This window comes from Hypomesus nipponensis, chromosome 2, assembly GCF_054491055.1.
Source record: "Hypomesus nipponensis isolate SF chromosome 2, ASM5449105v1, whole genome shotgun sequence".
In the NCBI taxonomy this organism is placed as follows: domain Eukaryota; kingdom Metazoa; phylum Chordata; class Actinopteri; order Osmeriformes; family Osmeridae; genus Hypomesus; species Hypomesus nipponensis.
This window is the reverse complement of record NC_140362.1, coordinates 17,035,863-17,059,124: the sequence shown is the minus strand read 5'-3', so window position 1 is coordinate 17,059,124 and position 23,262 is coordinate 17,035,863. Positions and strand designations below refer to the sequence as shown.

The following is a 23,262-nucleotide window of genomic DNA, read 5'->3' as shown; positions in this document are numbered from 1 at the left end:
TCCTATGTGATATTTGTAAATATTACCAGAAATGGGAAGTAACAAAGTACAAATGCTTCATTATTGTATCCTACTTACAATAAGTAGATGTTTTTCTGGTATCAGTAGGCCTACTTCACAAGTAATTTTTCTGACAACTTCTAACTTTCACTTTACCTTAACTTTTTTAGACAAATATCTGTACTTTCTACTTCTTACATTTTCAAACCATGTACCATTTTTTTCAACATTTTATTACGTATTTGGTGGCATGAGCGTGACACTAAAACAGGTAATGGCTCCTTTTTACTCAAGTATATGTTCAAACCCATGCTTCTTTACTTTAACATGAATGAAAAAGTGTAGTCAGTACTTTCACTTTTACCAGTCTTTTCAAACATGAGTATCTGTACTTCTACCTGAGTGTGTTTTCTTTCTTTTGGTACTTTTGCCATCTCTGCATTACGATAGTTGTACTTGAACTTTGAGCTGCTACTAGTTCTAAAACATAATAAATGAGGAAATGATAGTCAGGTTTAGAATTATTCACTATAAAACGGGACTGGAAGGCACACTGAACCAGCAGTTGTCCATCAGGAAGCAAAATACTGCTGTAAAACATGTGGCCATAGGATGGCAGCACAACTTAGGGTAGGTACTCATCACATCATGTCCACTGTAGGACCCACTTGAACAAGATTATGCTTCTGTGGTAGAAGTCTATTAAATTGTGATAGATTATTTCCATTCATCCTAGCTTGAGGGAATTCCTACCAGCAGTGAATATTAATTAAATTGATTCACGATAATAAACATTGTGTTTACTCAATTTAAGATTTCTCCAGCAATGTGACATGTGACAACAGTGGTTGATATACACAGATACAATACATGTTTGTTTGTATCGCTTCTGCGACACAAGTCTAGAATCGACCGTGGCAGTTGCAAACGTGACCTGGCAACATCAAACCCTCAACCTCTGACCTCACCAATGGTTGGCAGCCTCTTATCTTTTTACTTTATCTCCACTGATTCCCAGTAGGCTACATACTGCTCCTCCGGCGTATCTAGTCCGCATAATGCACTTCCAAATCTTATCTCCAAGACCTAAATTTTATCAAAGCCATTGGTCTACTTAAACTTGACAAGATAAACTAAATGGCCGAAAGCATTTTTTTTCGGAGATCTAATTTAATTAGGAGAGGACTAGAAGTAAGGTTATGAATTCTTAAGTGATCTCTATCACACCGGAGACTTCCTGATTGATTTAGTCTTTAACAGATGACATACAACTACCCTTGGTTTTGTTATAGCTATTCTGAGCCCTCATCGCTATACAGCCCTTTCCTCACACTCTACCACGCAATGAATGAAAATGTCACAGCATGACCAACAGATGTAAACTAAACATTTAGTAGTGGTCAGAACACTGACACAATACTCATTTAGAATGGTCACCACGTAACGCTGTGAAATTAATAAATCTGTAACGCAATTGACTTTTACCTCTGTAATTAAGACTGGTGATGGGGAACCAGCCATTTCATATTGGATTGTAGCATCATCAGTTGTTCCGATGTGTGGCGGCCTGCGGAAACCCGTCGGAAGTCGCGGCCGCTCAGTGTTGAAATAAGCCATAAAAGATCGAAAATCGTTTTCTGTCAAAATTGAGATTTTTGATGTTTTGTATAGTTAACACCCTAAACTTCATTGTAATGTACACAAAGTATATTATTATTTATGAAAAACAAACAGATCATTTCAACGTGTTTTGGACATTAGACTTGGACATTATGGTTAGCTAGAGTCTCAAGCCAAATCGAATGATGAAACGGAGTGGAATCTTTGAATGCAGTTTTCTCCCTTATCACTTTTTGACACAGGACAACTCTAAAATGATGTGACTTTAATTGTGACAAAGATATCTGAGTGATTTAAACATATTTGTATTCAACAGAGTTAGTATAGGCCTAATAACCTACCCCAAAAGTCAAATTTTCACCATTCCCCAGGCCGCCACACATTTACTTTGAGAACAAGTCAGATCCTTCACACCTTCCTCACAAAATGGCGCCCACTTCTACCCACATTTTTGTCACTAAGTCACCATAATTCATTTAGATCCTGAGTAGAAATCCTCAGTGCCCAGTCATCACTTGTCTGCTTGGTGTTTGAAGATTAGTGTGCTCAGAGGCATCCTCACTGGGCATTCAGGCAGCTTAGAGGCCAAAATCCATAATCCCTTACCCTTCATGGAATTCTCCATGCACTCCAACATGCTGAAATATGGCCCCACAGCAGCAGGCTTGCATGTCCCAGGAAGTAGAACATCCAGGCTAAGATATCTGGATATCACAATGCAGAGGTCTGGGTAGGGAACTGAAGTTAGACTGACGGCTACTGTGAAAGATGTTCTAAAAAGGTGCTAAAAGGATGTAATTGAATCGCAGTAGTGTATGGTCTTAAATTGCTGGTCTTTATTCTGCATTGTTATTATGTTGAATGGCAAATCCAATCCAGCTGACCAACCACCCAAGTTATGCAGGTTAAATATACCCATTTTCCTTTGCTTGATGTATGTTGCTATTGTGTCCAGTTGTGCCAGATACAGATTCTTCTCAATGCAGAATCTGAGAAAACAAGAGCCCCAAACATAACCAGCTCCTCAATCCATATCACTTGGATTGGAATTTCCAGCTGCAAACGCTAGTTACTGCAAGTGGTTGCCGAGGGGAAAATAAAGTAAACCAAGGCCTACGTGGAATCAGCCAGTCGGTCCAACGTTGTGATCACACTTCGGGGGGCTGTCAATCCTCAAAGGAAAAACTTTGAAGTTCATGCAACAAACCAAACGTATTATCGTAGGGATTTTTTAAAGAAGTTGTTTACTCTGCTCATGGGATTCAAACATTTTGGAACTCCTGTACCTTTAAACCTACATAAATCTATACCTCCAGTCTTGCCTACAAGGCCAAAGCTTGTCTGCTGCTGATACTTCATCAGGAGAATGAGAATCTGGTGATAAACCTTTCACCTCTGTACTGTCCTGCCAGTGACCAGACCATCTTTCAAATCTTTGTCAAAGCAACTACTAGACTGAGACAAGTTTCCTCAAGTTTATGCAGCTGATGTGCAGTATGTTGCTATATGTTGCATTGTACAGAATTAGTTTTCATGCTTAGAAGAACCTTAAATTACATTTAGTCATTTAGCAGACGCTCCCATCCAGAGCGACTTACAGCAAGTACAGGGACAAACCCCCCGAGGCAAGTAGGGGGAAGTGCCTTGCCCAAGGACACAACGTCTTTTGGCACGGCCGGGAATCGATCTAGCAACCCTCAGATTACTAGCCCGATTCCCTAACCGCTCAGCTATCTGACTCTTGAATGACTGACTCCCAAATGACTTCAACTTTATGAAAATGTGTACAAACTTCAATTTCCTTACAATTGTAATCTCACAATTTATGAGGTACAAGCATTTGCTACAAAATGGTTACCCTTGGAGAGAAACAAGGGTAGCCTTTATTCTTCCCAGTGCTGGACTGTAGTTCTGTGGCCTTGCTGTTTGGCATGCTATGTGGCACTGGGGGCAGATATCACGTCACACTGTTGGCATAGATCTGAACTTGTTCAAGGTTACTTCTTGATTTAATGGTGATGCATTTTATAAAAGTGCACCATCCCTCTCTCTCTCTGTCGCACCTAGTCGATCTCTGTCACAAACAGTGGCTGTTCGTCTCATCTTTAGTAGAGGGGGCACCAGGAGAGGTTATTAGACATAAATCAATTGAAAGCCAACCCCCTGCTCAAAAACATTCTGACTATGATTGTTTCACAGCCGTAATCTGAGACAGGTTAGCCAAGCACATGACGCAAGACTTAGTTGATGTTATTAGGTGTGCTTGTGCTTCATTGTGAGAATTCTAAAGAATCCACATATGAGAACTATTTACAAATTAGATACTACGTATTAAGATACATTTTAGTTGTAAATGTTTACTGTGACAGAGTTGTACAGTAGTATCTACGTATGTTCTTGGGTGGTCCGATTGTTGTCAAATTCTGCCACATACGTATGATATAGGATTAGAAATCAACCAGTCAATCAATCACAAGACCTAAATAACACTGCTTTCCTAAGAGCTACAAGGTGGCGAGATGTTTATATTTCAAATGCAACGGGAGCTGTGGGAAAGAATTAAACAGAGCGTAAACTTAATTTCATGTTGCCACAATTCATTCTTTTCATATGGGATTTAATAGTATTGTTCGTTTGTCAGTCTACTTAGGGGTGGAGTGCTCATACCTGGTTCTGCCTGGGGGGCCTTAGCTCAGACTAATGAAATGAGTCTATCCTCGGTGGCATTTTAATCTATTCACTGAAAAAGCAATTGACAACCCCACAGTATGTGCATTAGGATAGCTCCACCGCCAAAGGACAGCTGTCACTAAAGCAATTAAAATGACAAAGGTTAATTAATTCTCTGTAGTTTCTCCTGATATGAGACATTCACAATGAGTGAGTGTTCATTTTCGGGAAAGTAATACGGAGACCAATGTATTAGTCTTTCAAAAAACTACAAGCTTTTGTCTGATAAAGCCTTTAATATGTCAATACGGTATCTCACATAGAAATTAACCTCAAACATGACACAAATTCTGCACAGGACATGATTTGAAAAAACATTAATCAGCTACTTTAATGATAGTTATTGAATATATTATACTAAGCTGTGTGTTGCTACACTAGTATGGCGTATGTTTTCTGTGAAATTACACAAAATCCTGAAGTTACCAAAATAACTTAGGCAATCATGGTTTGACTATGGTCCGAAAAAGGAAAGGTCCACTGATAATTACCAGTGTAACTACCACTGACACGAGAAGCAAGAATCCCAAGAACTTTCTAATCCACCTAAATGTCAGTACCACGTTTACAGCCTTCCTCCCTTGTGGTTCTCCAGTGGCTGCCAAAAGGCCAGTGGTTAGTCATCTGTTTACTCCTGCAGCTGCTGGGTGTCATTGGGACTCTGAAGGAGAAATCCCATGATTCTCTTTGCCATTTCTGACAGCTCCCACCCGGCCCACATTAATCAGGGTCTCTGGGAAAGCCAGGGGAGAGATGAGGGGCATGGATGAAGCTGGCCCAGGACAACTGAACCAGGGGAGACGATCTGGAACCAGAGATATGGCAGACATCACAACATCAGTAGTTGTGACACCGTTGAAGAAAAATTATAAGGGTTTATGTTCAGAACAAATGAATATGTGCACAGGAGTTGTTGTTTGTTAAAGGTTTTTCACGAAATGTCTCTTGAATTGGATTGTGTTTAAATGGAAAAATTGGTCAAACAGTATCAATTTCAAGCAAGTCTTTATTTTTAAATTTTTTGTATTGATGGCAGATGAATAATCTCAATATATAAGACAGGTGTCGGACTTAGGTGATCTCCTCATTACACTCCCTATACATAGAAATCAATAACTGATTGAATCTAATTTCAAGTGCCTTTTATACATATACAGTAGATCTATAGACAAACAATAGAGAGCAGGGCCATTTTCCATTTTCCTCATAAAAATGTTCCTTGCACAATGAATATTCCTCTAAATGCTTCACAATCTGCTACAGGCATCACATTTTCATAATGAAAGTTTAATAGCCAATTCAATATAAATACAAACCATGGTGTCAGAAATGATGATGGTGTTATAATGCGTGATATACCTTATTGTCTGAGGGTGCGCTTGTTGCTTATATTAAATTGGGATATTATAGTAGATGCCATTTGCTATGGTTTGAATTGTTCTTATAAAACCAATTGTTAACGTACAACAAATTGTAATCTTTTATATATATTTTTATATTAAAGTATATTTTATTCACAGTAATGAAATTCCTCCATAAATAAAGAAAAAAAACTGTATTACCTGCTGGCCGGAAAAAGATGGAAGATATTCTATCAACAAAGACAATTTAACTTCCCCTTCAGTTATTTACACAATTACAATTAACAAACCTTTGGTAAGGCTCAGACTGGATTGTTTTCTTTTGAGAGCCAATATATACTTGATAAATACATGAGGAGAGAATATGCATAGGCTTGTTAATGTTGCCACCTAAAGCTCTCACAATGGCCAAATGTAAGGTCTGAACGACACAGCCAACTCACAAGCAGCAGAGGTACAGAAGCTTTAGGACACACATTCTAAATCATCCATGATTTCAACACAACATAATTTGTCCTAAATGACACACCTTTCAAGATGCAATATCCTGTTCCTGTGCCTTTCCTATATTCTACTATAATTCAATCAGAAAATCACCCAGTAGGTAGGTAGGGAGTATCACTGTGGTAGTTGTAGTCAGGACACACTTTCTGCACTAGCTTGTAGTCGGTGCTGTAGAAGGCGATGTATATGCAAATGACTTTGAAGGGCTTGGAACATAGCCAGGACACGTGGCTCTGGGTCTGTTCCTGAGGGCAGCTCTGTGAAGGGTCGTGGGCGCACAGCGAGTTCCTAGTGCCCTTCTCCACCTTCTCGTACTCCACTCTGCAGTTGAACAACTTGATGTCTTTTGGCTCGAGAGTTGACTGTTGCTGCTGATGCGGCTTGAACTCCACAGCCTTGGTTGGAGGAACCAGTCCTACTGACACGTTACCCTGGCCTGTGGCATTATGTCGGAAGTAGACACTAAATGTGCCATTGCCATGGTCTACGATCTTTCCAGTGATCAGCAGATTGAGCTTGACTGTCTTGATGTTGGAGTGGAAGTCACCCCAGCCAAACATCTTTTTGAACTTGCCTGTTTTAACGATGGGTCTCCTCTTGGCCCGGGAACGAGCAATGTGAAGGTTGGTGGAGTTGTGGAACCAGTCCCAAAGTTCCTGTTTGGAGTAGGGTTCTGACTCATCATAGTTCAGGTCCAGGGTGGTGAGGTTCTCTTTGCCATAAAGTGTCTGGGACAGCAACCGACTTATGGAAAACACCTTGCTATTGCTTGTCCAAAAGTTCCTCACACTTGATTTAGAGCTATCTCTAAGATCTGAGCTTGTTGAAGTGAATGGATGATGGATACTTGAAACCTGTAAAACGAAAAAAGGAATTTTGTTAAAAGAATTACTCCATTAAAAAACACGAGCAGACTTTTGATTGGATGACCCCAAACAACCCTGAAAGTCATTGACACAATCCATAACACACAGTATCAACAGCTTCAAATACTATATTGTGTCCTTTATAAAGAGTAAAGATATTGCCGCTGAACATGGAGATGAATGAAGTGCTTCTTCAATAGACATGATGCAACACCACACCATTACCTGCTGAATGTGGCCTGAATGGATGATTGATGACTCCTTCAGTCTCCCCCTTCACAATCACACATGTGAGTGAACTACGATTCCCAGGAACACCCTATGGAGAATGGTGACAGATACTCTAACCTCTAGTGGAAAACGTGACAGACGATCTATCTGGGTGAAGCTTTTACATTTTGTACCTTTAGCCCCAGATCAATACTCTGAAAATAAGGTCTTCTCTCATTCAGAAAGTTCACTGTATGACATTGTGTTAGGCCATTGAGATTGCAGTGATAAAACTGCAACAGCTGCAGATGTAATGGGTCGAGGTGCCCATACATTTGAAGAAAAAAAATTCAAAGATCACCTAATAGATCACCCAATACAACAAAGAACCAAAAAACTCTGTAGGTAAAAGTTAACTATATTCCATGGAATTTCAAGACATTGAGGTTGGTCAAATGACTAAGTAAAATGATTTTTTCAAAACCTGGTACTTTCCTTAACAAGTCATTACAATTGATTAATTTTGTGAAAATGACTAAACGAGAAGTTTTATCAACTCATATCAAGTTAGATATGCTTGAGAGAGAGGTGAATGTGTGTGTGAGAGAAAAGGACTGAATTGCAATGAGGGTGTGCTTGTTTGAATTGTGAAAATGGTGGTACATCTTTTCGCCATTAGCATTATACAGCATGTGTCCTGTGGATGACAAGTTGCTAATACTAGACAAGTTGGTTTAAAACTGAAAGCACATTGTGGAAACCTTTCTTCATAATGTTCACCTCACCCTTTTTAAGTAGCCTGGCATCAAGTGAATCCTTTCTTGATCCGTTTTAAGGAATCAGGATTGATTGTTATAGCCGTTTTGAAAAAAGTAATGGTTTACCATAACTTTACCATATGGGTCATGAACGTTCCCCATGTCGTTTACAGACGGAATTCAAAACTGAAGGAATTCAAAATGTATATGTGTTTATGTTGACTCGATAGTGTATCATGGCCATGGGGAAACTATCATACACTGTTGTGAAACCATATCAACCCTCAGAGATACCAGGGGCACAATTATCACCGTGACCTGAACTGAAAGTAAGGGGTTTTGTGGTGGGGGAGTTGGGGATGGGGGGTGGTTCAACTCACCCAGAGGATAAATTCATAATCATATTATTTCACACACGACTTGGTTCAAAGGCATCCAAAATAAGTTTTGCAAGATTCCCATGGGTCTGTCAATCTGTCAAAGGGGCTGGAGGCAAAAGCTTAGGATGCGCAGAGCATGACACAATTACTATCACTCCATTAAAGCATAGCCAAGCAATTTAGAAGCACAGTCTGAGCACATCAAGTGTTACTCTGAGATCTGCAGGTTCTGCTGGTATTGTATCATATAAAAATGAAAATACCAATTGCCTTTTGATACAATGGATACAACTGTGGCTTCAAACCAGGAGAGAATTTGAGTTATTATAGTTTGAAGACTTAAATGAGAAGATTACTTGTAAGAGGAGATTGGGTCTGTTTATTTCTTGTTGGCAGCTTCACTATGCAGTGCATTATTAAATGTTACTTTAATCAAAGGAAATCAAGCTGCCCCTAACAGACTATGCTTGCTGTACATTAAGATCTTAAAAACATGGCACGCTCCTTACCTGATGGTATGATTTAGTGTAGATTTAATGTAAAACAATTACATCTTTATATTACCCAACCAATTTTTTATGCTATCCATGCTGGCATGTTGAACCCTTATCACTTACATGTACACATACTTAGAATATATGCAGTATCTATGTCATGAGATATTCCGAAAAAAGAGGACTTCAAAATTGAGTCAACTTACCATGCAGATCATTAATGCCAGGACGACCATCCGACACCAACATGCAGGCTTCATACCTCTCAGCAGTCCTTCACTTGTCATGCCAACCTGTCCTCAGAGCGCAACTCAACCACCGCTCAAAAAGTCGGATTGTTGATGTTAAATAACTCTAAATAAAAAGGTAATACTCAAGAAAAGATGATTCACAAAAACAAAATAAATCTAGTTTAAGTAAGGATTGATTCAAAAGGTCTTCTGATTTACTGTATTGGACACAGTGTTGCATGAATGGAGGTGTTTGTAGGTCTGAATGTCAGTGTGGAGAGGTGTTTTAAATAGTGTGCTCTACTGTTCACAGAGGGAGAGAGGCTTTGAAAAAAAGACGAGGAAATCAAACTTTTCGCAGTGAGTGAGACTGACATCTAGTGGACTAAGTAATGAATTGTAACATTTGCGCAGCCTCAATGTACTGTACAGTAGGTATTTTATTTTTTTGCAGTTTCTCCCTTACATATACTGTATAAACAACATGTACAAAACCTTTGATGGCAGAGCCTTGTCTTGTTTTTTTTTTACAACACACAACTTGCATCATGAGCACAACAATCAGCAATATCATACACCCACTTTGCAATATTCAAACTAAACATTTCTGTGCAATACAAAATAAATGTACACATACATATATATATCTTTTCAAAAATAAAAAAAGATTTTTTTACACTAAAGTTTGCAACAAAAAGTAAACATTTGCCTCTCCATTTGCTCTTACTGTGATGAATAGAGGCCAGCAAGTCACAAGTGTATTTGCTTCTTATCGACGCTTGCTCAATATTAAAACCTAAACTGTTGTATGTGAGTTGCTTACACATACCTTCTTTTATACAGTTTGATGTTACAGTATATTTGACCTTTTGCAGAAAAAACTCCATAGTTTGTTTGGTTAAGTCATTTATGACATGGGACACTTTTTGTTAATAAAAATATTTAAATGACAGCCTTATGACATGTCAAGACATGCCAAACTTGACAGAATCAGTTATCAGCCCTCTAAGCCCTTTAAAGGTGGAGTGGTGCTAAAATATACTATAGGTTGGATTTTCACCGAAATCTGATTAAATTGATTGTTGTTATTACCATATATAGATCATTGTCCCAGACACAGATTAGGTACAGACAACCGAAATTTTATAATCAGGGCTCGACAAAAGTTTTTTTGGACACTTGTTCTTTGAGCAAATGAAACAGATCTAAACAGAGCTCCACAAAATTAAGAAAAAGTTACTAAATGAAGACTTGCTTGCACCAAAATACAGAGGAAAATAAAGATGTGATCTTCAAAATGCTTAATATTTGTTTAAAATACTTTTCTTTCTAATCATAGGCATGGTCTGTAGCCTATTTGTATAAAAAATACACACCAATGCTTGGGTGTTCAGACTAGCAGTTGTGATGTTATACCTGGGAAATTACACCATAACCCAGTGCCACATTTACATAGAATAATATTATTTCATCATGCCTTTTTCTCTGCACAAAAATCAGCTAGTTTTGGACAAGTGGACAGGCAGTAATGTCAAACTTTGATATGACAGCATAATAAATGCAAAATAAAATGGCCCTCTATGTATTTTGACTGCAAACATACAATATAGTAGAATTCTGTAAAATATTGAATGTTGACAATAAGGCAGATGCAACATTTGTAAGACACAATATGTAATTTAATAAAACACATTAGTCACACCCTGTTTTAGCTTTAGACATTGGTTTTAGACTGAAGTGTATTTTCTTGTGGAACATTTTATTTTCATATAATATTTATACTATACATATATGTTTTTATCAATTTATTTTCCATCAAAATAAGTTTGTCAGTTTGTCATTATGTCAGTGATCGATAGCTATATGATTCAATGGGCAGAGACAGATGGATATAACCAGTAAAACCTTACATATCACAAAATATACCAAATTTACAACCAAAATTTGTGAATACAAAATAATTAAGTCTATACACATTAATCATACATTACATCCACACTGTAGAATATAAATGTGTCATCTGCAATGATATTCTTTCCATGGTATGAAATTCCACTGAAATGTTTATGTTTGCTCCCCAGCTGCATATTATCCTGTCGTTCTATGGCAATACAAGGTAGAAGTCATGTGCATATCATGCTGCACTAATATAGTGCAATATTGTGCCTAAAACAAAAGAAAGGGGGGGGGGCCATAGTTCCACTACTGAGTGATTGTATTCCTCATCTGCTCTGTACAGTTGCATGTTCATTCTTCCAAGGAGAAAGAAAGAGAATTGAATTTAAATCCAGTTGAATTTAGAGAACAGACATCCAAGCCTTTTATAGAGATTTTCTCCCTCCTCTTCCCCGCGGTGACTTTTGGCAATGTGCAAACCGTCAGAGCATCCTGAGCCTCTGGCCACTCAGCATCTTCAGTGACAAGCAGAAAGCATGAGGAAAGAGTTTGAGCTTGTGCTGTTGGTGTTCAAAGACAACAAAGTTTGTCTCTCTTTGTAGGATGCAGCCCTTCCGTTTTGGAATCAGTCTTGGCTGATAAAAGGGGCAAACAAAAAAGGCATTGTAAAGGAGGAGGTGCTGAAGGCTCTTGCATAAGAAAATATAAAAAAGCAATAATAGTGTAATTAAAGAGAACTACATAAAATGGTTTAAGTCAAAATCAGTCTTGGTTAATAAAATAGTTAATCCCTATTTTCCCAACTATGGGGGCATGTAATCAAAGTGTAATTGAGAGAATAATCAGATTTCCACAGTTTTCCTTTCTACTATGGGGTAGATATGAGAGGTTAAGGTGATGGGAAGAAGAAGATAATCCAGGAGCTACATGTCGGCATCCCCATCATAGGCTAGAGTCAGAGGCTTCAATCGGTTGTTCTGTCTCTGTCTCTGTGGTTTCTTTGGCTTTTTGCTGTGAAAAATAATAAATGTTGTTATATAAATCCATAAACTTTTGACCGATCTTTGAAATACATGCAAAACATTTCAAGTTTACATTCTACAGACATGTATTTCTGGTTGTAATATTTCCCAAACATTGGCCATCCATTTGAAAGTAAACATTGAACAAAGGCCTGTTAGTATGACACAGCATATCGCATTATCAAGCAGGTTTAAGTCAGTGTTCATTTGCATGCAGTATCTCAGAAAAGTTTCATAGCTGCCATGGCTTCAAGCTATAACCTTTATCAAGCTCCAGTCAGAGCCAGAACATTAACATTATCAGACAGAGAAGTAAAACTATATTTGAATATGTCTAAGAAATACAGTTTGAAAGTGTACAACTACTGTCTTCACAGTTCCATGTACATGTAAGTCAACTGTAGTGTTTGACCTGGGCCTTTGACCATTGGCAACAGATAATGTAAACAGACATAAACCATGTGTTATTGATGATGCATGTTAAATGAGATGTAAACTGTTAGATGAAATGTATGAAGAGACTGGTATACTGTAGCAGTTAGTATTAGTTCTAATACTATCTGGTCTCAACAAAAGGATACTTCATGTATCATCACCACCAGCAGAGGGCAGCAGGACACCATTAGTATCTGGTCTAAGGGTCTAAGGGTCTAAAACGCTGACAAATTCAAAAGATCCTCTGGATAATTTCACCTGCAGCAGCAACTTCACTCAGCCAGTCAAGGCAAGATATTGGACACTGGTAAGGGGGTCAGGGGGTGGGTCAGTCTCGTAGGGGCCACCCAGCTTCCTCCTTAGCCGCTGTTTTGGGCTAACTCTTGGCAATCTGGGCATGTGTAAGTCAATTCATGTGCATTTTGGCCCATCCAGACCACCGCCCCATTGCTGTTAGATTCAGTGGCTGGAAGAGAACGCCGGATCGCACAGTAACTGCTGCTCACGCGAGATGGCATGGAAACACAAAGAAACAAAAAAGAACATAAATAAAATTAAAAAAAGACGATGTGGGAAGGGAGGAACAGGGAAACAATGGCACAGAGAGATAAAAGCTAACTTGGGGGGGGGGGGGGGGATGGGTGATATTTTATGAACGATTCGGAATGACAGGTGGAGGGAGAGGGGGCGGGGGTTGGGTGTCTGGGGGGGGCGGGGGGCGGACTCACCATGCTAGGTATATCATAGACACTATGAATATGAGGAGCACGAAAGCTCCTGCTGCCACACCGTACACCCACATCTTCAGCTTCCCATCTGTGGAGGAGGAGGCCTGTCAGTTCAGCTCATTATAGCAGCAGCAATCCCTGACAAGGAGGAACGATTCGTTTCCCCCCATAGACACAGCAGGGCATGTTATCGAGTGTAGAAAAACAGGGCGGGGATGATCCTTTGGAACACACATTGAGTGTTCAGATGTGCCGTGACCAAAACAAAACCAACACTTTTTGGGGAAGATTAACTATACAAGTTGTCAGCACACAGTATGCCTGCCTCTGAGAACTGATGAGAAGAACTGGTTGGTAGGATCAGTCTCAAGCTGTTGGAAAACAGTTGGACATTGATGCGTTGCGACTAATTATAAATCATTGCTACAACAAAGCATTTTGGCTTCCTTGAAATGTTAATGTAGAGTAGGTCCGATTAATGAAGCACACATAGTTTGTAGAACACATGCTTCTCTAAAGGCTATTGCTGATGCAACATACAACATATCATTAGCATGATGGCTCTTTTGCGTCTCATGCATCACCACATCTGCACTGAAACATCTCCCCAGTTCCAGATACAGAATTGTCCACAGGGCATTATAGTTTGATTAAATGGTATTTACCTCATATACCTTACACAACAAAGTCTTGATATTTTGTGTGAGATTACTGTCCATATAAAAGACCCAAGATGATTATGTTTTAGTGTCTTGGTGTGTGAGGTCACCTGGTCCAAAGGGCTGCAAGTACCAGGTGCGTCCGGAGCGTCCAGGCTGGATGGTAGTAGGAAGGGTGGGGTTTATAGCACGACTAGTCTTCACGTCCCCTCTCTTGTCCCCAGCAGTGGGGATCTCCAGAATGGGGATGGGCGTGCAGCGCTCCAGCAGGCCATTGGTGGACAGCACCTCCGTGTAGCCTTCCTCGCACATGCAAACACCAGCCTGCAGGGAGCAGTGTTCAACAGACACGTTCACGTCGACTATTTGAGAGTCCGATTGACAACCATTTTAGATTTAGGGTGGACGCGTGGGAATTCGTCTATTTCATCCATTTGAACTGCTGGCGTGAACGCACAACTGAAAGCCTTAAAGAAAGCAGCTGACCTCGGTGCAGAAGGACTTTGGCATCAGACACGGAGGGTCGCAGGAGCTGTTGTCCACAGGGGGATTAATGGGGGGACATCCTCCTGAAGGTCAACGGTCATCAAAGTGGAATCAGATACTTTATTCGAAGATGGACATTGAAATCATCATTGTTGCAATAATCTACCATGTGTATAGATTGTCTTTAAGGTCAAGCTAGTCTTTTGCATGATCTGAGGGCACCAAAAGCAGAATTTTGCAATACACAACTTCTTGTGATACCTGCGAATTTGTTGCTTCTCTGCACGTATTTGAGATCATGTTGTACCACTGTCAAGCAAGAGACTGCACCCATGAAACTGTTTGATGTTGGACTTTTGATATGACGTTGATTTTTGCAGCTCTATACAGCACCGTTGTAGTTTAGATGTTATCGAGCTATTGTTATTGTTCACCGCTGGTACGCCTCAGAACTTTTGAATATCACTTTGGATAAAAGTGTCTGCAAATGAATAAAATGAAAATTGTAACTGTAATGTAAACATAGAAAACTCTATCCCAGAAGGCCTTACCTGTGACGTTGAGTCCATCAGAGCGTTGACACCAGGTAAGGCGAGAAGATCCTGTCCATGTGCTGCTCATCCACTTGTATTCATAACACTTGCCATCTGAGAAAAGACAAAGGAGAACTCAAAGGTAGCTATTATTGTTTTATCAATATTCCCATTAGCGCTACAAATGGCCAAAAAAATCCTTAGGGAGCTAAATCACCAGTGAAAGCTATCCAGCTATTGTAAATGAACCATTCAACCTTGAAACATCTTTTTATCAGTGCTGGTGTTTCATTTAATTAAACATATCTTATACTGCTATCATGATGTGAGTGGTTTAAGATGGACTGTTTATTATGATCCTCTTCCCCTCCCTTTCCTCCGCTCCTCTCTTCTCCCTTTTTCTTTCCTTCTCCCAACTCTTATCATTTTTCCCTTACGTCTTCCTCCCTTCATTTCTCTCCTTATTCCACCCGCTGCCCCTCTCCAAGAGATGGGTCACACCTCCCCCTCAGCCCTGAAGTGATGGTGGGAAACCAGGTCAGCCCAGTGCTGGGCTGACTGCCCGCCAGACTGACTGACTGACTGACTAATTGACAGACTGGCTAACTGGCTGGCTGGCTGGCTGTCTAGGAGGCAGGAGTGGTCTGAGAGAGGGAGGAAGCTCCTCAGACTGGCTCTAGGGTTAAGCGTTGTGTTCGTGGACTATGGTGATTTACTCATGATTCTTCGGCGCACCAATTTAATGCATGAGTACGATGCCTGGAGTTTTGTTTGTTGGAATTCAACATACTATGCCTCTATTATTATTTGGCCCTTTTTATTGACCGCACAACAACAGAACTGCTGTTGCTGTAGATATTTGGTGGAACCCCATCTGTCTATGTTATCAACCAGCTAATTAGAATTTTGCGCTCTGGTGGACACCTACACTATAGGGCAGAATTAATCACACTGACCACAGTAGCTAGCTCCTTGAAGTCTTACCAGTGCAGCGGCGGGATTCCCAGTCCTGATCTGGACACAGCTGCAAGTTCTCCGGTTCCTGGGCCATGACAGCCCGCGAACGCACCTGGACTGAACCAAAGTCGACCCCAGCTCCCTTGACACACATGCTGACGCATGAGCTCCAGTCTGACCACTCCATCAAGTAGCATTCACCTAGGGGAGAGATGGTGAAAAGAAAGCATTTCACTTGATATTCTTCATAGTTGCTGTACTTCGGACATAAGTTTCGGAATAAAAACATGGAAATAATTGTAAAGCTAAGGAAATCCCAGAGATACCATTACAATGTATGTAATCATATTATTCTATATAAACAATATACCGAGACAGTATATAAATTTACTCTTTAGACTTGTTTTTGGTATTGTACAGTACTACTACATTGCAGTCACCTGGGCAGGGGAGAGTGCAGGCCTCCTTTAGTGTGATCTCTGTGTCTCCATTGACAGCTAGCTCCAGACTGCTACATAACTCCTCGTCCACTAGGCTGCCCTCACCCTGGCTTAAGCCATCCGATACATAGCAGGTCAAGTTCCTGAAGCGCAAGCCATCTCCACACACAACATCCTAAGGTAGATATGGAAAGTAATTGAGGAGGCAGTTGAGTAGTTTGCAGAATACGTACCTAATATGTTTCAGTATCTCAGTATGGGTAAGTTTACAGTATAGCTCACTTTACTAAGCTAGCTAAGAAAACCTTGTAGACTAATTACATCAACAATAATTTAATTGCATTGGTATATTGTAGACAATTTGTAACTACAGGATGCCATGTACTTAAGTAAAGTTGAGATAAAAAAAATTGATGGCAAGCCAAGTAAAAACAAATCTGAGCTGTCGAGATAGAAAATTATAAAATTTCCACATACAAGGTTTAAGAACAGAATCAAGATCGGAAAAAGTTGTTCAAAGGGTATACATACATTGGAAAGGATAAAAGCAATTTTAAACATTTGGTGTACCTCCACTCTGCATTCGGACCAGGGGCTGTACTCCCAGCGATAGCAGGGTCTGACTGGACAGGGCTTCCAATGCTCCATCTGAGTGGGGCATGGGCGTCCGTCCCCCTGGGACGCCTGCACCACGATGCGCCTCCGCCACATCCTACCTGCAGCGCACACAGGATGTGACATCGTCAACAAGGGACACTCTGATACAACACCTCAAGGTATCAATATACAACATATGTTTAGGTTTACTTTTGTCCTGGAGCAGCATAAGCCAATTTAGACAACGGATATGAAAGGTGTGTGAATGACTTAGGCCTTACTGTTGCATGGTCTTTGACAGTAACAACAGTTAACATCTGATAAAGCCGAATTACCAGTTTTTTTGATGTCTCATACTGTATTGCTTGTTGAAATATCACTAAGCACCCCTAACAGTTTTGATAGGGTTAGTCCACTCTTAAATATTCATGTAAAGTGGTGAAAAACACAACTCCATAATGCATCTGACTTCTTTTGAAAATATTTAAGTTTCTATTAGTATATTGTTATCATAACTGAAAAACACAACTTAATATTCAAAACATTGCTGTGTTTGTGTATGTGTGCATGCTTGCATTTGTATTAGCTAAAGAGTTCTTCAAGATGGCCTTCCACGCTATTTTGTCCTCTGACTATGTTGATAATCACCACTCTTCCACTTAAGTAAAATTACATTTCTTCACTTCTAAACACACAGTATGCAAACAACTGTCAACATTTCTACAGAAATGATAAAAAAACTTTAAAAAAACGAACTGAGCTCCAACTTTTAAACTAGACAGCATGCTTTCAAAATACCAACAGTAATAATTTGTTAATTACTCATAGACACAAATCTCTTCACCATTTTGAGTAACAAGCTAATATGTTATGCCAATCAGCCCCAACACACAAACACAGACACACTATAACTTACATGTTATTCTCCCAAGAAGACACCTCCCCCATAGATCAAATAAGGATCCCCATGGCTGCTTTAACCATTCTTAAACTCTCTCTATCTTATTCCCTGTGATCCAGCCTCCAGTGCAACACAGAGATTACTTCAAAGGGCCTCCCACAGGTTGTGAGCAGACAGATATAATGGGTCACAATCAATTGTCTGATCCTGTGCAACAACAAACAGGGGACAGGAGAGGTTGTCGCTGTTCCATCACCAGCCACTTTCGAGGCCATGATGCAATCTCTCCCACTTCAATAAACCTCTGTCTCTTTTCCAGTCTTCCCATCCAAGGCGAGAGTGATGTGTTTCTAATCGTGTGAGGTTATTTTATATTGAGGGGCAGGCAGGAGAGACAATTGTTGGTAATGGAGTTGAATTGATATATAAGCTGTAAGGAAAATACTGTACGGAATATAAAAAGGTAATTTTAAAAGGCAACCATAGACCTAACTCTACTGAGGCAAAAAGGTTGGTCTAATAACAAGCTTTTACAGTTCGAGCAAAAAACTAACTAGCCCAAAAAATTATTATTTCATTTTATGCAATAACATCAACTCAACAGATTGGTAAGACATTATATGTGAGATTTAGTGCGAACGGATGCGCCAGTACTAATGGATCGGTGCTTATATTTTGTGTTAATGTATTACAAGGTGCCTATAATAGGGCTCCATTTTGTATATATGGTAATAGGTCTGTGTTTGTGTGTATGTATGATTGTACAGTACATATTTAAAAATCTCTGTGCATGTGATTGCAAGTGATAATTGTAAGTGACGATTGTAAGTGGTCGTTTGCATACCTTCCAGTCCACACATCTGGGAACACACTGACCAGGCCGACCACTCAGACATCTGACAGTTGACAGGACACTCCACCACACAGGATGTGTTCAGCAGCCACTTCCTCTCCAGCCGCAGCTATGACAGGGCCATACATTATCCTTCAATTACCTCATCCACTCAGACACAGAGTCCTGCCAGCACCATCAGCCAGTCTGTTCCTGCCAGACCTCTGCCTGACCCTGGGATAATACAATTCCCAAGAGCTTCTGCTCTGCCACCAGTCATGATGGGCACTGGCCTGGGTGGTGACGCTAGCTATAAAGTCATTACCATACGAAACCCAATGTGCATCTGAATAAGGCAGATAGACCAGAAGGTTATGGGTTTATATGTCATTGTTCTTTTCCAAAGAACGTAGGATTTAATCTGAGAAACTAGATCTGTTGAGGAATTTTCCACAGATTTTGTAATTGTCATAAGATTTAAAAAAACAGACTGGCTCACCTCCTCACAGAACCTGAGGTCAACGGACTTGCCGTCTCCGCGAACACAGTCAAGCATCCTGGTCTTGATACCTGGTCCACACACAGCATTGGAGCTCAGCTGACAGGTGCTCCACTCTGGGGTAGAGAGAGAGGAGGAACCTAAATTAAACTCAAAATTACACCCAAAAAGTACCTAGGATTTGTACTGAACCCTAGTTTCTTACATTGAATTACCGAAGTACTTTAACATGACGATTGCATGTGAAATACATTTATATTTAGTCATTTAGCAGACTAACCCTTATCCAGAGCGACTTATAGTAAGTACAGGGACATTCCCCAAGTAGTGTAAAGTGCCTTGCCCAAGAACACAACATAATTTTGCACGGCTGGAAATCGAACTGGCGACCTTCAGATTACTAGCCCAATTCCCTAACCGCTTAGCCACCTGACTCCAAACAGTATCTACAAACATAATATCTAAAAATATAATATCTGAGGACCGTTTGAAACCATGTCTGTCTCACTGATGGACATCTGCCTTTCAACACGTCTTAATAGCTTAACTAGGCTGAATACAATGTGCGGTCAATGTTTGAGCCCTTCTGCTGTAGAATAAAAGTAGATTTGAGGAGTAAAGAGAGATACACTAGATGTCTCGCCTGTCAGAAAGGTTATATCCAAGGTTCTAAGAATGATTGCTTCTGATACAACTCCTGGAGTTAGTGGAAACCAATAGACCTGCTCAAAAGAACCAAAGAGCATGCCCTTTACAAAGTTATAAGAACATTATTTAAATCTGGAGTATGAGGAGGAGTTGGCCCTTCGCCTTGAGAGGAACACATGTCTCTAGTTTAAACCCTGTCACTGAGAGGTTCTTCTCTTCTCTTGACGAAAATGAGGGGCTGTTTTTAGAGTTTGGCTGTCTCGCCCTGACTCAACTGCCATGCAGAGCTCTGCTGCACACTGGGGAGTGGAATATTGAGATTGCAAAGAGAGAGAGAGTGAGTGAGAGAGAGTGCCTTAGAGAGCCAGAAAGAGAGCCAGAGAGAGAGAGAGAGAGAGAGAGAGAGAGAGAGAGAGAGAGAGAGAGAAAATTCAGGGTTTCAGTGAAAAAATAGTGTACAATAATGATCTCCTCATCTTTCATGTACTTATGCTCTGGAAGACTTGTATGCCTCTAGGATGGGAGCAACACAGTAGAATAACAGAAAAAGGAAAAGAGATAGTGAGCGAGCTAGAGAGAAAGGAAAGGAAAAGAGGGAAGTTGAGAGAGCTTTACAGAAATCTCAGCTGTGCTTATGGACTCGCAGTGGAGTGACAGGAGAGATACGGTGATTTTTGAAGTCTAACTGGAATATTCTGCATTGAGTCCACCGTAGTCTACTGCACTGGATGGCACTACTTCATTATGCAGTAAGCTACAATGGAATATGTGTACAATAGGACATTCCAGTACTTTAATATAGCCAGAGGGAGGCCTCGTCAGCATAACATCCTACGTTAGCAAAGTTTGCAGACCTAGTTATTTCTAGTTTGGGAAGCTCCACAAGTAAATAAAGATGTTCGAAGACAGACACAGTAGCATTTGCCAGTAGAATGTCTGGTGACGTATTGTTTACCTGTAATGTTGTAGAAGTAATTAAAGCAGTTTGCATTCAGGTGACAAGGGTCTTTATCGGTGGTTTCTGGACACTGTCTACCCACCCCTGGGCCTCGAAGAGGATACGCTGTCCGAAACCGATTGTTGTTCCTTGTGCAGGGCTGAAATGGAATAGTCACCATTTTCTTTTTGTCTTAAACATGGGGAGTTGAGAAAGCAAATGTACATTTTATTTGTTATGCATAAATTAGGAAGAAATCCATATAGCAGCTAGTGATAATAATTAAATATAGACAGATCACTGAACCAGAACTAAGACCCTTTTTTACTACAAAGAACTCTTACCAATATGACATCCACATTTTATCAAACTGTCAAGTTAATTAAACAGTGGAAATCTGCCAGTTTCAGATTCTTTTCTAGTTTAAAGCTCCATAATTAATTTCCCGAAGAAATTGGATTAGTACCGTAGCGTGTTTTAATGCCATGTCATCATTTCCTGGATTGTCATAGACTGGTAAAAGCATAAATCTGTCATGAAATATGGAGTTTTCTGGTATTTTCAACTACAACAACAGAACCCTCATACATGCATACAGTATTCCTTTCCAACACTGGCCTTTGCATAGTCATTGGTCACAGTTGGACATTAGGGGAAATGATGCTCCTAGAAGAACTCCATCGCTGCCGTCATGAATAAAACATCATAGCATCCCCAACTGGTGCCCTCGCATTGAGATCCAAATTGCTGGAAGTCAGCATGCCAAGCACTCAAAAAGAATGTTGTGTGATTAACAATGGTTCTGGTATGAGGGGAGAACAGCAGGCCAAGTCGGACCAGTTAAATCTCGCTTTTAGCACATGTCAAAGGTGTCAAAAGGGAAAGAGTGCACACTGGCTGCTGCATACCCTGTATTTTTCTACTTTGATAAAAAATGACCTATGTATCTGTTCTCAGGCTTATACCGCACTCTGAAGATCATCTTTACTCAATATGATTATTAATGAAATTAATATATTTAGCTTGAACCCTCGCTAAGTTTTAGAGCAATGCAAACCCCAGGCAGAGTTAAGCAAACATTAATAAAAAGATGCCATGTAGTATGTTGACCCTCGTGTGTGTTTCGGTGGCGATGCCTCACCAGGCGGCAGGTGCTCCAGGAGCTCCAGTCAGAGAGGACGCAGTCCTCAGGGCAAGGCAGCCGACTCTCCCTGGCCCCCAGAGGCATCTCCTCTGGGTCACACAGGTAGTCCTCCACCGGGTCTGCTGGACCATCTATAGTGTTCAGCATGCACCTGGGACATAGCAGAGAATACAATAGAACACACGGTGGCATTCAGATCAAACATAATGTTCATGATAAGTACACAATCCATTGGAATACAAATGGGTACTGTGATACTTGTCTAAAAAAAAATACAAGGATTGATGATCTTGTCTATTCAAAGGCCCTACTGAGGCTGGCAAAAAAAGATAGATTGGGATCTCTTGGTCTTGAGAGGATGATACCTAAGTCCATGTCCTGATGGGACAACTTTATTACATTCTCATAGTTCAGGGGCCATGGCATGTGGGTGCCAGTGCATTCCTGTTTAAACACGTTTTAAACCTCACACAATGCTTTAACCTACAGCATGTGGGCATTTAAGTAGACAGTGTGAGTCCCAAATCCTCCTTTTCGTCAGAGGAAGAATGATGTGTCGTTTGATACATTCCTACCTGACTTTTCTTGTTTGGACACCCTCTCCACAGTTCTCCTTCAGGTCAACGTTGCTGACCTTCCACACGCTCCAAGGCTCAGCCAGCCACACATATTGGGTACAGTCACTCGCGCAGGGCACCACCTCATACACCTGAAAATCCAGAGTATTTAGAATAAACACACTGTAAACATGTATGTAACTTACATGAGGTCCTTTAGAACATGGATGGAAGTTGATATTGTCCTTTGAGATCTTTTATCTACAGTATATACCCATTTCTGTAAGCCATTAAATCATTTACTTTTTATAGTTTGAATATAAACAGCATTATTCTTACCTGGGCCTGCAATGGTAGGAGGTTCCAGATAGCATCGGTTAAATGAAAGTCACACAATGGTAAAAACAAGATTAATGACAAAATACACATACAACAAGATATTTGATTGATACAGCATTATAGTGGATCTGCTCAGAATCAAACCACAAAAAACCTACATGATGCTTGGCCTTAATCCAGGACTACAAATCCATTCAATATTCATACAGTATTAAAGGCAGGTTTCTATTTAGCAAACCAACTGAATCTCAACTGGGCAGAAAGGATGCTTGAAATGAAGGTATTGAAAACATGCAAAGACATTTTAGTGTATCTAATTATATTATAAAACATTTAATTATATTCAGAGCGAAGCTACACCCCTCCGCTTCGCGTTGGGGTGCTTTTCGCCCTGTCAGGGCATATTTTATACATTATCCCTTACATATTGTATGATTCTATTTTATGAGTATTCATCAGTGTTCTTTTTGGTTTTAATGTAACATTCAATGCTTTTATG

At 40.2% G+C, this 23,262-nt stretch overlaps 2 protein-coding genes across 2 annotated transcripts in view; both read right to left on the bottom strand.

The window, feature by feature from the left end:
* Nucleotides 1–5,360: 5,360 nt before the first annotated feature.
* Nucleotides 5,361–9,403, bottom strand: LOC146301075 (neurexophilin-1). Its single transcript, XM_084670463.1, has 2 exons — nucleotides 9,130–9,403; nucleotides 5,361–7,069 (listed from the first exon to the last, which is right to left on the bottom strand). Exons 1-2 carry the CDS (start codon nucleotides 9,208–9,210, stop codon nucleotides 6,305–6,307), a joined length of 846 nt encoding a protein of 281 aa, XP_084526589.1. The 5' UTR covers nucleotides 9,211–9,403; the 3' UTR covers nucleotides 5,361–6,304.
* A 213-nt stretch (nucleotides 9,404–9,616) lies between these two features.
* Nucleotides 9,617–23,262, bottom strand: part of thsd7ab (thrombospondin, type I, domain containing 7Ab) — a 55,206-nt gene continuing 41,560 nt past the window's right edge. Inside the window, exons 16-29 of the mRNA XM_084669146.1 lie at nucleotides 22,764–22,769; nucleotides 22,443–22,576; nucleotides 21,865–22,018; nucleotides 20,742–20,883; nucleotides 19,139–19,254; nucleotides 18,652–18,769; nucleotides 16,880–17,025; nucleotides 16,310–16,484; nucleotides 15,897–16,070; nucleotides 14,931–15,026; nucleotides 14,380–14,462; nucleotides 14,004–14,217; nucleotides 13,235–13,322; nucleotides 9,617–12,060 (exon numbers count right to left, since the gene is read on the bottom strand). Of these exons, the coding sequence (XP_084525272.1) occupies nucleotides 11,973–12,060; nucleotides 13,235–13,322; nucleotides 14,004–14,217; nucleotides 14,380–14,462; nucleotides 14,931–15,026; nucleotides 15,897–16,070; nucleotides 16,310–16,484; nucleotides 16,880–17,025; nucleotides 18,652–18,769; nucleotides 19,139–19,254; nucleotides 20,742–20,883; nucleotides 21,865–22,018; nucleotides 22,443–22,576; nucleotides 22,764–22,769 (1,734 nt within the window). The 3' untranslated portion in view covers nucleotides 9,617–11,972. The remainder of the gene's footprint in view (nucleotides 12,061–13,234; nucleotides 13,323–14,003; nucleotides 14,218–14,379; nucleotides 14,463–14,930; nucleotides 15,027–15,896; nucleotides 16,071–16,309; nucleotides 16,485–16,879; nucleotides 17,026–18,651; nucleotides 18,770–19,138; nucleotides 19,255–20,741; nucleotides 20,884–21,864; nucleotides 22,019–22,442; nucleotides 22,577–22,763; nucleotides 22,770–23,262) is intronic.